This window comes from Xiphophorus hellerii, chromosome 17 (genome assembly GCF_003331165.1).
Source record: "Xiphophorus hellerii strain 12219 chromosome 17, Xiphophorus_hellerii-4.1, whole genome shotgun sequence".
NCBI classification, from domain to species: domain Eukaryota; kingdom Metazoa; phylum Chordata; class Actinopteri; order Cyprinodontiformes; family Poeciliidae; genus Xiphophorus; species Xiphophorus hellerii.
The window spans coordinates 9,211,901-9,230,573 of NC_045688.1; the positions used below are offsets into that span (position 1 = coordinate 9,211,901).

The 18,673-nt window shown below is 36.8% G+C and overlaps 1 protein-coding gene across 10 annotated transcripts in view; it reads right to left on the minus strand.

Moving 5' to 3' along the window:
* ppfia2 (PTPRF interacting protein alpha 2) overlaps window positions 1-18,673 on the minus strand; it is a 120,761-nt gene that overhangs the window by 75,194 nt on the left and 26,894 nt on the right. The window contains exon 1 of one of the 10 annotated variants that reach the window (XM_032588788.1): window positions 2,238-2,688. The exons of 8 other annotated variants lie outside the window; for them this stretch is intronic. In XM_032588788.1, coding sequence (XP_032444679.1) covers window positions 2,238-2,318 — 81 coding nt within the window. In that variant the 5' untranslated portion in view covers window positions 2,319-2,688. Of the gene's footprint in view, window positions 1-2,237; window positions 2,689-18,673 lie in introns of those variants that run through there. One more of the 10 variants, XM_032588790.1, reaches the window with a different exon arrangement.

Sequence of the window (18,673 nt, forward strand, 5' to 3'; positions counted from 1 at the left end):
TTGCTGACAATATAAGATTCTGTGCTCAACTTGTTCTACCAAAAAGCCACAGCGGCTCAAATAAAACATCACAGCTAAAGTCCAGTGATTGGTTTTCTTACAGCAGACTTCAGCAAGATGCATCCATTGTGATGCAGGTAAATTGCTGAGGTGTATCATATGTGCAATCCCTCAACTCAGTGCATTCCTTCAGAGCTGTTTTTTTAACCACAAGCCAGCAAGTAAAATGTTACATTTATTTATGGTTTAAAACCAATCACTAGATTCAACCTGTATCTGTTGCAGCTGAAGTAAAACTGTGTGCCATAATGTGGCAAAACAGTAAGATAAAATATCAGAAGAGGACACAAACACTTCCAGGGAGATGTTTACTAAAGAAATGCTAGTTTGTCTTGACAATGGTGGAGATGGGGGGAGCTCAAAGTTTGATTCATTGAATTATAAACAGACTTATAACTGCCAACTAGTCAAGAAATTGTGTATTCTTAAAATTACTTACTTTTTGAACAGCTATCTTACTTACAGAAAAAATTAATTAAACAATGTTTTGTGGACAAGACCTTATTACCAACTTTGAACATTAAGAACATCAATGGCAGCAGAAAATGTTGCTTTCACTTATGTTTACCTTAGAGGCATTTACTGAAACTACACGATTCCTTTGATTGAGAAATGTCAAATAAGTTTACAGGAATTCAGGAAGTCTCTGTTCCTCACTTGACTTCAACCTAAGAGCTGTTCAAGAGACATCCAGATGCAGACAGACATTAGAAACTATTTATTGTCTGAGCAATAAGACAAAGCCTTGTGAAAAGCTCACTTCCTTAAATTTTAAGCTCAGATTAAAACACAACAAAAACCTGCTTCAATATATTGTTTTGTTGTTGTTGTTTTTAAAGTAGCTTGCAGAACAGGCCTGTATCACTTGCATACTAGCATAGATGGAAAAACATACCCTGATAAAAAAAAACAAAAAAAACACATTATAACAACCACTGATTATCCTTCCATCATTGCACCTCTCAGTGGGTGGGAAATAAGCACATGCTGACCCCTGTCCACCACTGAAAACACCAATAACTGGCATGTGAAGATCTGAACTGGTCCATAGAGCAATAATCTACTGACTCATTATTTCTTTTAAATCAAGCATCTTGACTCTTTCATGGAGACAGTGCTCCACATTGGCTCTGGTCTCATTCAAATGGATTATACGACCTGCACAAAGCAAAAATGGTTCATGCATATTTTAAGAAGCACAACGACTTTGAGGTATTGACTAGGTTTCCAAATTCCCCAACTCTCCAACCCGGACTCTGATGTGCTGGGAAAACAAGTTCAATCCATAGAGGCCCAAACGTGCAATATACTTGGTGCAGATACCACAGCACACATTCCGGGTTCTAGTGAAGTCTATCCCTCAATAGTTGTTTGACAGCAAAAGGCGGCCCAAAACAGGTGGTCATAATGTTATGCCTGACTGGTATATATTGAGGACACTTTTTTTTGCTCCATTGACACAATGAAGCAAAAAGTACTGTCCTGCTCGCACGAGTAAGGCAGACAATCAATATCCCAACACAGCTTCATTGCCATGCATTCACTGGCTGAGCTAAAATATGCACAGGGGGTCCAAACACAAATCAATGTGGGGCTCTGTATGGGGTGTCCTTATTTTCCTATGAAAACAGGAAAACTGAACAGAATCCAAAACAGGACCAGCAGTAAAGATGGATAAAGGTGAATGTTAGAATAAACCACACAAAGATTCATCCTTAAGCTGCAGATAATCATTATTTTCATTGTAATGAGTGTTTCATTTCCAAAACGGTAATGAGGCATCCCATTGTACTTTTCCATCTTAACATATCTGTAAACAATACACTGAACACTCAATCATTTCCCTGTTTTACATTGGTGAATTCAAAGGCAATCAATGTTTCCGGCATCCCTGAAGGGGAATCAAGTGCAATCCCGCAATCAAGAAAAAGCACCAATTACAATTCTGCAACAAAGTCTTGCATAATACCATATTAAAACTAGAATACACAATTTTCATTAAAAAATAATATATATATATATATATATATATATATATATATATATATATATATATATATATATATATATATATATATATATATATATATATATATAGCTAAATGAGCGTAACCAGAAAGAAGAAACAATTTAACGCACAAACATCAAAGGGACACAGGAACGAGCGGCTCCCTTGCCTGAAACGTGTAAAATCTCGTCCCATTCGGTGGATGGACCTTCGGGGAGTTTGTCCCCGTACTCACATCGGAGAAAATCATAATTCCTTCACGAAGAAAACAATCCAAAACTTATCCGTTTCCCCTCCTTTCTTCTGATCAGGCGAACTGAGAAACCGTTCGAAGGAAACTCGAAGAACAATCCGAGACAATGACTCGGATCAGCTGCTGACCCGACGCTGCGCTCCCGACATTACAAGGTGGAGAGCTCCGGTGAGATGCGCAACGCTCCTCAGAGGGAACCAACCCCCCGATCATGAAGGTGACTGCGAGGAAATCCCTTGGTCTTTACACCTCGCCCCCTCCACCAGCAGGTGATTAATCTCGGTGGGCTTCTAGCGGGTTGAATGGAGGGAAGGACTGAGCGGAGCCATGCTCTCTCCACGCCCGCTGCAAGCTGCTCTGCTGGCGGCGCGGATGGCTCAGTCTGTGCGCGGATTATCGCCTCCCCCCTCCTCAGGCTTCACCAATAATCAGTCAGAGCATCACAGCCGCTCTCAGCTGACACAACACAGGGTGCTCAAATTAGGAGAACACACGTTCCTTGTTTATGCACTGTAAAGCTGTACTGTTACAGAACAAATAAAATCCAGTTTGTTTGGGGGGTATTTTCCATTATTTGGTAAAGTAGAATAATATTTTTAAGTCAGTATTAAGGTACGAGGAAGAAGACACTCCTGGGTCACATTTCTGTTTGTTTTGAGCCAATACATATTTTGCATGAGGGAATGGGTGCTTTAAATTTTTAGTTTGGTAAGGACCTCCAACACAACTTAACCATGATCCACTTCTTAATTCCAAAAACAGTGGCATGTGTTCACAGATAAACCATGAATGCTGATAGTTTGTTATTTTTGTACTCTAGAGTTGGATTTTAAAGTGCCCTGATTTGTGCTGCTGTATAAATCCTACATTTTTAAGAACTCAATTGTCCTGTTTGCTTATGGCTTGGGCCAGTTCTGTTTCAAACTTTTCATAAAAACACAAACAACAAATGTGTTTTTGTGTTACATGTTTTTTGCATGAGTAAGGTTGAAATAACATTAAGATTGACAAATTTTGTTGCGTTGAATAAAATATGGATTTCAAAGTGACTGAATTCTCATCATTTATATTTTGAGAGTGTAAAATGTCTTCAAACCATTCACTGGCCTCCATCCTAAATGTTTACATTTATTTTTGTTTTGTTAAGACACTTTCCGATTCTAGTCAAAGTCAAATGTTGAACCATTTTAGGGGAAGTTCACTGACCACGTGCAGTCCCACTTTAAACATCCTTGAACGTTGTGCAGTAATTAAGTTTTCTTGAATATGAGGAATCTGCACTATTATACATGTGTATGTCTGCAGTAAATTACATTACACAATTACATTATTTTCTTTGGTTTAATGAAGTATTCAAAGTAACTCAAGTATTCATATTAAATGCTGATGAGGAGGGATTTAACTATTTGATCAAATTAGTTGTGATTGAGTTATGAAATCCACTTTAGTCTGGAAAGGAAAGGAAAGGAAAAACCCTTCAGTTCATGCTGTAGCTTGATTTCGTGTTGTTAGACACAGCTCAGATTGAGTGGTTTGAACTTGAAGCTAGCACTGAACTCTTTGGATTAGACTTCAAAGAGATGGTCTTGATTTAGTGCCTTAACAACATTTTATAGTGGAGAAGCAAAAGTTTAGATGAAGTCACTCTCATAAGTTCATCCACACTGCTTTTCAAATGCACCCAAAGGTGCATAACCCTTTTACACCATTTGCAAGGTGTAAAAACATTTACAGAAAATTCCACACATTCACTCACATGCAAAATAATGAGCTAAAATCTGTTCATGAAACAGCTTGAACCACAAGAGGAAGGGTTGCTCTCACTTTAACAATGTTAAAAATCACTGCACCGATTTTTTTGAGTCATTTAGCAGAGCAATATTGGGATCTGTTGACGCCAGGAGAACGCCAGGAGACAGGCCGCAGATGGGCCTAACGCTGACTTTCTGATTGGCTTATGAAATCTGAGGATAGTACACTCAGAGGCATCCTCAGGGCAGCAAGGTCAGCTCAATAACAACTGTCATGAACTTAAAGGACGGATCGCAATTTGCAAAGTTAGGGGAAAAAAGCAGATAGGACTAAAAACTGTACGTAAAAAGAATGTATATTAAAAAAAGTCAGGAAATGATTTCATTTTCTTTGAAAGAAGGAGAAGAATTGACTAAAGTCAGGTGAAAGGTCAAATATTTACAGCAGCTGCAATATTCTAAACTGCACACCGTTCTAATTTGATGGCGATTTTGTGTTTATCTTTGTTTATCAACTTAAGATAAAGGTTGATAAATCTGAGAAAACATCAATTATTTTTTGTCAAATAAACTGATTTTTTTGTGTATTTAAGAGGCAAAGATAGTTTTATGGTTCAATTTAGAAAGATGAAAAACATCCAGATGTATTGCCTATAAATGTAAAAAACAACCTTGTTATGTTTTGAAAGCTTTTCAGGTGCAGTTTATAAGAAAACGTGTCCTCTTGCACATCAACTACATGAGGTTCTTTGTGCTTACAGTGTACTAGTCTATGACGTAATTATACAGATGTGCAGTGGGCGTGGCTTAGTCGCTCATTGGTTGGAGGCTTTCAATCCTCTCAGTGTTTCCTCTGGCTCTCACTGATTTTGTGTTTTACGATTCCCAGAGCTGCCAAAACCTCACAGATAATAAATTACATTTGGCAGAAAAGACTGACACCATTAATGCAGCATTATGCAAAATAAAATATATTCCTATTTTAAAAAGTGAATGCAAATTCTGAGTAGAAATGTTCCATCTAAACGTTCCTCTTCATCTGGTCCAATCAGAGAAGTTTGTGCAAATACGGATGTGTTTTCATTCATTAAAATTCATATTGGTTACGTCCCACATGCCTACATCTCTCCTTCCATTTAAATCCTTAAAGGAAAAAATATCCGCATGAGCCTTTCAACCTTTTGATTGAAAAGTCTGTGTTTGAGCCATTTGTGGGGCTAATCTGTATAGCCAACCTGCTATTCCTCTGACAGAGAAAGTGATAATAAATTGGGAGAAGAGTGGTGTTTTTATCAAAACAAAATACGGTCAATGCTTTCTTTTTAATAACTCTCTGCAGTGACCCAGAACAATGAGGTGAGGCCACATATAAGCATGACGCTTGACTGCGGTTACCTGAGGAAATGCTGTTTATCTGGATCATGTGTTAATTTCTTCCATGCTGCATGTAAGTGTTTCTCAGAGCGTTTAGCTAGGAGCCTGTTTGGTCAAGAAACCACTTAAGCTGCAAATGGGCAGCAAACGACACACAGAGAACAGCAACACTTAGAGACTCAGCGATCGCAGCTTCATCTCCCAAGAAAACACAAGTTGGAGTTATTTTCTAAAGTAAAAGCCAAAAGGTAAACTCAGTGTTAAGGTTTCTTTATCCCTAATGAATACAACAGAAAAGTATTACCATGCGTCATTAAATGTAAAAATGACCAAAAAAAAAATAGAAGTATGATATTTTCAAATATTTGCTTGAATAATAACCTTTAATAACCCATAACCTTTTGGTGTCACTTTTAAATACAAGGAATTAAATGTTGAAACAAAGCATTTTTTAGCAAAGCAAAATCTTTCATAACCCTAATTCATTTTTATATCATCCCCAAATTCAACAAAACACAAAGAGACACTGTACTTCCCTTTATTCTGCCTTTTACTTTTCTAAACTTCATTATTGAAGTTTAGTTCATCACAAGATGATATTTGTTTTAAAAAGCACAGCGCTACTCTCTCCTGCACGGTTTAAAAGCCCCTAGGAATCCAAGTTATTCAGTGGAAAATGTGACATGTTACAATTAGAATACTTTGTTGTCAACGTAGATTGCACACAGTGTTGAACACAGCGTGCTAACAAGCTGACTGGAGACGTTGTACTTTACGGTGATGAGGCTGTGCAGTCATGAACTGTAGTTCCTCGAGATCACAAGAGAGTTTCACTGTCAGCGCAACCAAACGGTGAATCAACAACCTCCTTTAGCTGGTGTCAGATCAGAGAAAGAGACAAAAAACTCAGAGAATTTACAGAGACAGCAGTGGAAACTAATTGTGTTGATTTTTCAGTGGGAATCTTTGTTTTCTTTGCAAATAACTTGCATCGTAGTTCAGTCTCTCGCAGAAAATCCTTCCAGGCTCTGGAACATCGTCACCTTTCACTAACAGACATACATATTCCTAATTGGGTTTTATGTTCTGCTCTAAATTGGACAAACTGTTAATGATGTCAAGAATATTATTCATGCCAATTAGTATGCCAAATTGTTTTTGGCATCAAAATTCGTTGTGGTAAAACAACATTTTCCTGAAGGAACGTCATTCCGCAACACCAACTCTCTTTCCTTTAGTCAGCTATGGTTACTGCAATAAACCAAAGGAAAAACTTCCACTATATGCACAGCTTTCGGTAATAGACCTTCCCTGAAGTACAGGCTTCTGGAAACAAATGCCTGAAGCAGAGCAGCAGATGCATATTGATCGTGTCGGAAGGGATGTGTGGGCAGACAGCTGTAATGGATGCCATGCCTCCCCTGTCACAGCTGAAACATTGGGGAGGTATCGTCAAGGATACAGTCTGAGTGAACAAAATATCTGCTGCAGTCAATAAAATCCACCAAATGCAATAAAATACTGCTTGAGAAAAAAAGACAACACTTTAGAAGTTTTTCAAACTAAACACATGTGGTTTCCTGTAATAAAAAGGTATTTGACCACAAAACACTGTAACTGGTGACTATAGAAAGTGGATAAACATTTTTGACTTTGGCTTTTGTGAGTGGTGCACTAATTTGTGAATAATCCTTCATAAAACTTTCTACTCTACAAAATGTTTATCTATATATCAGGACTTAAATTCACTGATAAATTAGAATAAAATGAGAAACATAATGTTGATGGATCATGGAAATAACATCAGCTCAGCTAATAAGCAAGCAAATATAAGCCATACATTATTATAAAATGTAACAAGCTGATTGAAGTTATAAATAACTCAAAATGTGAATAAAATCACAGTAAATATCCTAACTTATATTATTATCAAGGTTTGGCAATAAATAAGCAAATCCATAAATAATTAAATTAAATTAAGAAAGAAGGTTGAGGTGAAATGCCAATGGGCATGAAATGGAGATTTAAATTACCAGAGAGGTGAATTGACCCAGAGTTTGTTGTAAATAAGCATGTGTGCCAATGGGGAAGGACAAAGACAAGCAGGAAAAAATAAAGAAGCCAATTAAGATGATTAAAATGAGAAAAACACATGAAACTAAAATCAGAGATATAGGCAAAGGGATTCTATTCTCCAAATACAACAGAAAGAAATACTGAGAAACAACCTTTCCTGCTAAGATTTAGAACAATTCAGCTGATACACTTTGTTGTTGTAGTTAGCTGTGGTTTCAGGGTTTAAAGTTTATAGTTTGGAAACTGCTGGAATCTTCTCTACATACAGTTGCTGTAGTTTGAAGTCCCTTTAAAGAAATGCCAAAGTCCAGGAATGATCTTTGCTGGCTCCTCCATAATGTTGCATTTTGTAGCAAATGGACATTTACAAGCTTATATTAGTATAGCTTCAATGTAAGTTGCAAATTTTCACTTCTAAGGAGATGTTTATATAAATCTGACGCCATTTACAGTTTGAATATAACCACTGCGCCATGAAAAGAAAGATAAATATTTATGTATTTCAGTCGCTGACTGGATCTCATGGATTTGCTTGTTGCCTGTGGGAAATCCTAATATTCCCAACAGTCAAGTTGCTTCCATCAACTCCAGTAGAAGCTTGAACCACTGATGACATGTTCTCATTGAAATCTGGGCTCAACGAACAGATTTTGACATTTGGTGGTCATTTGTAAACAACCTTCTTTTACGATATAGCTTAGATGGAGACAGGTTTTGACAGGATTTAAAATCACTCAAAACGGGCCACAGGGAATCAAACTCACTGCTATATTTAGTGTTGAGGGTCATTTAAGGTTTTATTAGGCTTCATGGTCCCTGGTTGACACAAACCTACAAACCCCACTCCTTTCATATCTGACTACAAATATCAAATGGATCTGACTCATAATGCTTAAATGTTTCCCAGGGAGACTCAAACAGCCCCACTAAAAAAAGAAAACTGGAATAAAAAGGTTTCTAGCCAACGATTTTAAAAAAAATGTTGGCAAGTATAGAACAAACATATCGTGTCTGTTTTAAATTGGCTTCAGTACTCTTGAAGCACTTATATTTAGTTTAATAGGGCTGTATTTAGATTTCTAAGACTACCCACTGTGCTAGTGGCTCACTTATGCTTAAAATCACAAACATACATACAGGGACAATCTCCTGGAAAGTACTCTAACTCATAGTGAGTTTGGCAGTGAAAGTGTTGTAGAAGGTTTTCAATCATGTCTGAGTAAAATTACATGGCACTGGAAGCGGGCGGCTCTTGACTTTCAAGACCGAGCATGAGGTGTCGCTTAACAGTTCCAAAGAAACATGCTGAGTCGAGAGAATAAGCTGTCATATCACTTTTTTAAATGTAGTTATTCATGAGTATGTGCTGACTTGTAATATCTGGAGGATGTTAAGTTATCTTCAGCATGGAGAAAGATTCTGAGTCACCGCTGCAGAGTGGATGTACATAAATTGGCTCTTTTCATCAGTTTTTTCTTTTTAGTTGCAAAGTGGATCTGATTAAAGAGGGCCTAAATATTATACAGTGCCTATAAAAAGTATTCACATCGTTGGATGTTTTATCCTTTTTAAAACCTATTCATAATCAACAACATAATTTGGCTTTTTTGAATTTTACAACAAAAAAAACACATTATTGTCGCAATGAATACTGATTTCCACACAATTAATTTTAAAAAAAGAACATAAAATAAATAATTGCTAAAATATTCAACCTGTTAAAAATGACTAATTCATCAGAGGTCCAGCCAATTGGTACTATGAGTGGAATGGATTTCACCTGAGTGCAGTGATTGTGTTTCAGGTGATTGCAGTATAAAGACAGCTGTGTCAAAAAAGTTAAGAAATTTCTGAATTTTGGTCCCATTGACCTCACCTGAATCAAAATTAAATTACATTAAATAAAATATGCCATTTGGTGTGATGAAGGTGGATGTAAAAAATAAAACTAAATCATGAATCTTGTCAAACTTAAAAGCAAATCGAGAAAAGTAATTACTGCACCAGTTATATTACAGCCACATGCTGAGTGCTATTAAAACCTGCAAAAAGGATGTTTGACTTAGTTGTTTTAGCTAAATGCACTTTTGCAATGACAGCTTAATGACAGTTTAAAAAGCTTGTCTGCTGTTGTTTACTTAAATTTTCATCCAAAATACACCCAAAAGGTTTGAAAAAAAAAAAAAATTATGCTTTTAAAAGCCACTTTGATTTATTTATAGGGGAGGACTTAAGAGAAAAAAGCTTGAGAGCATTATGTAGAAGTCTAAAGTCTGCATACATAGAACCATGTGTTGTTTTTTCTTCAGAAATGTGTAAGTAAAGTATTATTTTTCCATCCATAAAGATCAGTTTATATTCAAGCCCTGAAATTGGTCTTGCAAGATGTTATAATTTACAGATTTCTCAAGTTGACTCCTTCTGCTGACCCAAATATGGCAGGAAACTAAATAAATACACCACTTTACATACTATTTCAAGCTGGTTGATAAGAAAAAAGAAAAGATTTTAATTAATACCTGAATGGAAAAACATTCTTGGAATGAACACAGACTCTAATTTGGTTATATATCTGGTTAAGATCACACACAAATTTTAATCTTTGATTCTGCCTGAATGAAGCTTCACACAGATAAGCCGGTAGCCTTCAGGGATCTGAGAGCCTGTGCTGCAGCCAGTCAGGCTGCTCTGAGGGAGCCGACCCGTCTTACATATTAAGTTTGAGTTCATTCCTCAGCATAGCTCTCCATACCTGAAAGCCCTGTCTGCAGCACTTCTGGGAATAACCACAGTGATGACAAGTTGGCTGGCAGGTTAACTGGAGACATAATAGAGCTTTAATGAGCATTTATAAATGCACAAACATGCAGTGTGCTGACAGCGCTCAGAGCTCTGAGGGGGCGGATGATACCTCCCACATGCTGTCTTGAGCAAAAATAACTAACTAAAACACAACACTGTTCATGATGAAGAGGTATAATTGTTCTCAGATACTAGAAACTGAATCCAACTAAACTCCCAAGCAGCATCCGCACATCACTCCTGCAGGCCGTAGGGCACTTCAGTTCTGCAAACGAGACCTGCAGAGGAGGCGCTGATTTACTTATTTAAATACATTTAATGTAGAATTTTACAAAAGTACATTTAGAAATTCAAGTGCTGAAAATGAGCCTCAAATAAATTTCTTTTACCACTTAAAAATTGTTCAATTTTAAAAATAGTTTTTATTTATTCATTGTGATTTTCTTTTAAAATTGCCTTTACTTGGTTATTTTCTGGGAAAGTGCTCTCAACTGTTGAAAAACGGCTCTAACTGTTTATTTAATCTGAACACTGATGTATACTAACCTACCTTATTGTGGAGAATTGTCATTCTCTGATATTAATTCTCATGTTTTTCTTGTTTATAGATGCCAAAATTATTTTTGCTTTTAATAAAGGTCCAACCAAGAAGTAGGTTTGCAAATTAGCCTGTGTCTAGAAAACCTGCACAAAACAACGGTTGTTCCATTTTTCACATATAACATTGTTTAATGTGCTGTCATTTTTTGTAATTTAATTCAATCCAAATAAGACCAAACACCTGGACTGCAAACATCACTGAAGTCATTGACATCTTCTCTCAAAACACATTTTAATCCTGAATGTCATAAATCCTGATTTATTAGAGGTTCAAACTAAGTAAGAGAAACACATTTGAGTCACTAGTGGAGATTTTTGTATCTACCTGGAAGCTGAGGGGCTGTAATAGGAACAAACCGCGCCACACAAATGACCTCGATATTGACACGATCAATCTTCCCAGCATTTACGAGCGCTTTTCTTTTTATTTGCTAGATGTGCGTCTTTTCTCGCTCCCACCCGTTTTTCCCCTGATTGTTTTTACTTTATTTGCAAGTTCAAGCTCATCAGTCTTCTCCTGCCACGCAGGAGGAAGGAACAATCTCATAACTCTCTCATTACCGCCCCCAGCCTGGTGGAGAATCCTGCTGCCACCGCTGCTGCTCACGCTTAATGGCAAACCTCGCTTTTGGGACATACGATGCCACTTCTGCATCAGTCGTGTCTCTGAAACTCGTTAAGTAATGCAATAGGAGCGCAAAGAAAACAAGGTTAAAGTTCCGAAGATGATGAAAAAAAGGGTTTAAACTGAACTCTTGTAATATTTAGGGGGTGTGCTTGATGAGGGCGGGAATAAAAGCAACTTTTATGAGAACTTTGTGAGAAGAATTCACACAAGCAAAACCAAAGTCTCACATCCGCGTTTAATTAAAAGTCTGTCCTTAAATAACGCAGACATCATTAGGATGGAAGATAAATGCTGCAGTAATAATCACATCAGAGCTGAAGGATAGGAAACAAACCTGTCCTCACTGTTAGACAAAGAGGGAATCCAGTGTTTCTAAATGGACCATTCGTCCTGTGTAAGTTCTATATCTTCAGCCCTGTCCTACAGGTAATTACCAGCGTTAATTAGCAATCCTGACAGTACAAACAATCTTATTCTAAAGCACAAAACATCGTTGGAGCCCCTTCTACCCATCAGCATTTTCCTGCAGTTTCAAAAACAATCACACCTCCAAACAATAGATGCAGAGAGGCATCTGTTTCCCTTCTTATTGACAGTGGCTGTTGCCGTTAACCTGATAACTATGGTTATGAATTCACGAAGAGTCCGCTCACACAAATGACCTGTGATTTATGGCTTTGATTTGCACAGTGGCGGGGAGGCAATTCATTTTCTGCAGCCGAAAGTGTCAAGAGAATTACTCTCAAGAATTATCACAGACTGTTTCCCTTTGACGAGATCAACAGATCTGCTTGATAAATGCTTGAGGAGACACAGACGGAGAGCGGCAGTATGTTGGGGAATAAAACAGCTCCTTTTATCGCATGAGAATCATAAATGAAGGTTAGTTGTGCAGAATATCTGAGCAGATGTCTTGTTCAACACCACCACCTGCTGGGCAAGTTTTTACAGCAACTTTATGTAATCTGGAGAATGTGATAGCAAGGTCATCATTGCTAATGATTAACACAGAAGTTTTCCCTCATGTTTCAGGGATTTGTGATCTCCAAAGAAAGAAGGAAGATGATCAAAATTAAGAGCAAGTTGAATGCAGATTGTTCATCTCATTGTCCTAAAGTTAATGTCACTAAGACACTTTGAGTTGGGGAAAGACAGCACAAGAATTAAATAAATAAATAAATAAACTGCATAAACTGCATATATGTCAAAATGTAATAAAATGAGTACATGTAGTTTTTCCTGTTGTATTAAATCAGAATATCACAAACCAGGCATTGCAGCAGTTTTTCTGGGACAACATACTTTAAAACGTGGCACTAATGCCACTAAACACTATATTTATATTTGTGGGTCTAGTTTCATGTGCAGCTTCTGCTCCTGTGTTTCTAAATGTACCTGTAAATTTTCAAAACGCAACCTGCCAGAAAGTCTGTCTGTACTCTCTCCATGCTCAACAGAAACACTGGATCATCTCTTAGAATCAAGAAGCTAAGGGCTGAGAATTATGTAAAAGGACCTTAATGTTGCCAATCCAACTGTCTAATGTTAAACAAATTAAAACTTTTAAGTCAATTGAGCCCTCTCCAAAGCATCCTTTTATAAAACTTTGACAACTCCTTACTTGCTTCATATTTTACTTTCATGGACTAAGGTTCTCTTGTATTTGCTATTAGCTTGGGGAGTTATAGATATTTCAGTTTCTGTCAAGCTGTAATTTTTTTTCTACTTTTTATTGATTCAATAGGAACAAATATCAGCTCTTTACAAACAGCCAAAAGATACAGAATAAAATTGCTTCTTAATTAGTAAGCTATGTGTAGGTATTGATTTATATTTATACCTATGCCTTGGTATAAATATTTTTTTCTTAATTTTTCCATTTGATTTCTTTTGACTGTGATGCCCCTTTTGGTCACCAGATGGCGGAATTGCACAACAAGAAACAAATTTAACAAATTTGCTCAGATTGCAGCAGCAGACAAAAGCAGAATTAAGAGATTGCTAATTAAAAAGAGTCAAAGATCTGAGCATCATAATAACTCAATGTTATCATGAAGCTTATGGTTTTAGGTTGGTTGCAGCTGTTATAGGAACAGTTTAAAGCAAATATCACCGTTGATGACTTCAGATTTTCAACTGCTTTATTGTTGTTTTATTTCTAAGTTTCACTTTTGCTGCTCGCTGCCTTGAGGATGTCTTCCAAAGCTTGAAACGTGACACACACATAAAATTAAGTTACACATCTATGGTCCTGCCTAGTATATCAAACAGGTCAACCTGCTAATGAATGAAATGCTATATGGTGTCATCTAAACTTACATTAGTAAGTTTAAATAGCTATCAGGGTTACCAACATGAATCAGACCAAGAGAAACGACATCCTATCAGGAGCTGAAAATCACAGCATCTCCAATAATCCTGACCAGAAGACGGCTCTTGACTTTTATATTTGTGGGTCTATCGTTTTTGCCAGAATTTGCCATCACAAAGAGAGAAAAAAAAAAAATCCAACAATCAAAGTTAGAGAACTACAAAAATACATCAGTTATACGACAGTTAACTAATTAGAGATTAACTGATTTTTCTTTTATCCATCTTGGCCAGAAATGCCAATAACTGTAGACGGTGCTGTATGCAGGTCATTTGTGTAAATTGTTTTATAATACTTTTTATTTTTTTAAGAAGAGAAGGAAACAGGAATGATTGAAGCTTAGAGGCTCAACACTTAACAGGAATGATAGAAGGTGAAAAGTTATTTACCTTTGATGAGAAATAACGTAGATCCACAGGAAGGATGAAGTGAATGGAGAGAAGGAGAGAAAAAAGAAAACAAATGTTCAAAAATATTAAATTATAAAAAGATTTTAAAGTCTTAATTTGAATAAAATAATCTGAATAAATGTGCGATAAATGTAAGGCTTGGCAGCTGTTATGACTTACTAAGACTGGCAAAGTTTAACATCTATTTTCTATACAGAAGTATTCAGATATGATGAGGCCTGCAGATGTAGAGCTGTCACTGTTTCTAAGTGTCAAATATTCCACTCCTCTAAACTCCTCCAGCTCCTGATTGAGCCATGTCTTGATTATTCTGCACCATATCATCCACATTTGTTCTTTGAAACCATGCTTGAAACAAAAACAAATGGTGTTATAACTAACGGCATCCATCCAGCACTGAAGGAATCAGCTGAACTGATGTTACAGATTCTACAAATAAAATAGGAAAAAGGGTTTCTGTTTACTTTGAACAACAAATTACTGAAGTTTTTTTTTACAGCTTTAAACTTTGCACTTTAGTTTTCTTAAGAAAGGCTCCCAAACTGTCATCTTCTCCCTCTACGATCAGTTCTTGTCTTGTAAGTGCTTGTTTGCGAAGTTGGACATGAGCAGCCCGTCCACAGGGGACGGCGGGAGTGGGAAAATGGGAAGAAATAGAGAGGACGGAACCAGAAGCAAAGCACACACCTAAATAACTAAGGGCCGAAACCAGGCGTGTGTCGTTTCTGTGTCAGTTTGTCACGCAACCTCTGAACCTTTCTGGACCTATAATGATTTAATGTCAGTACAATTCCAGCTTTTTGTTAAAGAACATCACCGTAAAAACAACGTCATGAAGACCAACACATTCCAGACACATTGGGAGTAAAGCTGTGGAGAAGTTTCAACAAGGTTTATATTCAGTGATGCAGCTTTGAACAAACATTTCTGGAGGAAAACCACTGATTTAAAATAAGTTAGACAGGACCAAAGTCCAGGTCAACATCCAAATGACTTTTTACAAACCACTCCATGTGTATATGTTCTTTCACAGTAAATGAAATCTTGTTCGCTTTAGTACACTGAATTTTTCTTTTTTTAACATTTCTGACTGACGACGTAATCTGAAAGTAAACTTTTCATGTGGTCTTGTAACAAAAAATGTTATTAGTTTTAAAGTAAAATGACATACAATTAGATTAAAGAGAGGAAGTCCTGACCTCAACAGGATTTAATCTGATATCACATGAAGACAAACAACTCAGCGAGAAAAGCTGTTGGAATCTTGGTTTAATGGTTAGAACAATCTTGAATGAGAATTGTTTAATAAAACTAAACAAAAACCCCTGAAGCACTGTTTATTTTTTCTTTTTTAAAGAAAATTACATAAATACCGATAAGCAGCAGTAAACAATATTCCTGGAAAGAATTATAATATAATAAAAAGGATATTTATATAAACAGCACAATGAGCTTTTGACCCTCTAAACCGAGGGATTAATTTTGACGTTTGCTCAGATGTGATATGCATGACTTCTGTACCTCATGATGCTACAGTTCTGTCACATGATGATTCTCATTAAGCACATTAACAAATCTGCACTTTCTTGGATCCGTTCACATGTTACTGAAACTCTGCATGCTTAAAATTAACTATGAGAATTTCTCTAATCAGCAGCCACAAAAACAGCAATGTTCCCATAGTGTGGAAGATCCTTTATTCTACCATCTCTTCTCAGAAATATCAGCCTTTTCACTGATACACTGCTTCACATACTTTAGACCATTTGGCATTTAAAAACGGTGTTGACATGGATACCTGAGCCTTCCAGACTCTTAGGATCCAGAGTTCACATGAAAGATTAAATGACTGAAAAGAGCTAAAGTGAAGAGTTGTGGATTGCATGCATAATGTATCTGTAATAATGAGATTAATTTATAAAATGACCAATGTCAGCACAAAGATCAAGTTTCACTTTTTACAACATTTACAAGCTATATATGTATAATATTGTAATATCTAACATTTCTAGTTGGTTGTGGGGATATTGAACAGCACTGGAAAAATAATTGTATAGCTACAAGTGTTTAGAACAGTACAAGTCTCACTAAAACAGAAATAAAATCTTAGTAGGAGACAAAATTTTATATGGTTTATAGGTTTTAACACAGTTCAATAGAAAATGTCATGTTTTATTAAGAAAGTAAAAATTTGTGGGTTGTAAAAGTGATTAATCCATTCTGTTTAGGCGTCCCTATTATTCACTAACTGAACTGCAAGGACACCGGGGATGCAGAAGAGTTTCAGTGGCGCTAAAGAGGTCGACTTTATGGCAGGCCAATTCATCACATGTAGTTAAAACAGATATTTTCATACACTGCATTAAAAGACAATGGTTTCTCAGTGCCTGACAGTAAATCAGACCAAACGTTTCCTGTATTAGGTCAGCTAGGATTACCAAAATAATTTGTATTTGATAATGCTGGAATAATGCAAGATAACTGAAAATATAAATTATCTTTTGCCTTGGTAGTTTTAAAAATATAAATGCTTTTAAAAATGTGTGTATTCTTTAAACTAAAGTATTAATCAAAATATGACTTGGATAACCTCTAAGTCATGATGGATGCAGCCATAGATGGCGAAGCTGAAGGAAATAGTAACAATAATGAGACCAAATCTGCTTCAATTCCTCCTTTCATGTTTTAATTGGTGCATATTTGCAAGTTCTAAAATCTGGATATGATGCATCCTGTTCGTACCACATGGCATCTCAACCCAAACATCTGTCTTTTTGACTACAGAGTGATGTGATGATTTTTCCTAATAAACTCAGGCTCTAGGAAATATTATTGGTGTAATCTTAAAAAGAATTAGAAAAGGAAGGGTAGTTGGATTTTTCAATGTTTATTCAAATACATGTTGGTGGGGCGAGATGAGGCAGAGATGAGTCATGAACCTCACCGCTCGCACGTCACTGATGCTCTGGCACCGCAGCCTGCCACCGTTTTCTGACAAATAGTTCAGACAAATAAATTCAGTTTCCAAGTCCGACACGGTGCCATTTGGTCTAACCATTAACCTCTTAATATCGACTGACTGAAGTCGTGCTACTGACTATTTTAAACTTATTTTTTGGAATTCAAGCGATACTGATCCACTAATCTTTAATAGGGGAAGCAGAAATGAGAATTTTTTAAGAGTCATGTTGGAAAAAGGAAAATCAAGAACATTCAAGAGAAAACACTCCTTCCAGTGTTCTTACATGCAACGTAAGCATATCCACACTGCTGCCAAGACAGCCACATCAGTGAGAATATACTGTCTGTGTGTGTGTGTGACAGAGACAAAGACAGCCTAGTGTGTTTGTGCTTTGCCCTTGTTAAAGGCAGAGATGAGAAATGTCTAAACAGAGATGGTGACATTACTTCTTGGCAGGAGGCTCCAGGGAGACCACAGCACCTTGACCAGTTACACATGCTCATCCAGTAGCGAGCCGCTATGCTAGTGCTGTTCAGGCAGCACAGGCCTCCAAAAGCAACTCCTTCATCACTAAAGTGGAGGTCATGCTGTAGAAACCGGTGCTGTTTGCTGCCTCCCAGTTCCTTTTTTTGTCCTTAACCACAATCCACATGAGAAAGAAACGTTGCACTGTTTGATTATGGACATGAGTGTGTAAAAGAGATTAAAAAAAAAGGTGTGTGTATTTGCAAGACAGAAATTGAGCACTGGTAAACAAATCGGCTTGAAACAGAACATCACAAAGGTCTTAGAGGAAGGCAGTTTGTTTTCTCGTTTTTTGGGTGTGTAAGTAGTGCGCATGCTTTCAAGCAAATGCACTGAAGAGAGTGCTTAATAGGCACATGTGTGAAAAAGAGCTGGAGGAGAGGTGAAAAGGATAAAGGCAAAGCAGAGTGAGGAAAGAAAAGCTGGTTAAAGCTGGGTCATAGTTGCATTATGTAATGTACAGGTCAGGCTATACTCATACTTTGTTGTCAGTGATTTTGGTGGTATTGGTGATATTACAGTCTGTTTAAACTCATTTAAATTGGTGGGAGGGGATATGGCTTGGTGCAATAGGACAAAAAAATCTGCAAATGTTTAGGAATGCAATTCCTCATGGAGCTATGCAGACCTCCTTCATAGCAGTTTAAGTCCCAAAACAAGCAAATATATATTCAGTTTGTATTTGCTTTACAAACTGAATTATTGTTTTGTCTCCTTTTTTGCCCCTCAAATCTTTCTCAAAATATGCCGCTACAATAATTGTAACGTGTATGGTGGAAACAAACACCTATTGTATTAAAGATTTCAGAGAATGTCTTGTTTTACTGAAGACTATTTAATATGCTGTGAATGA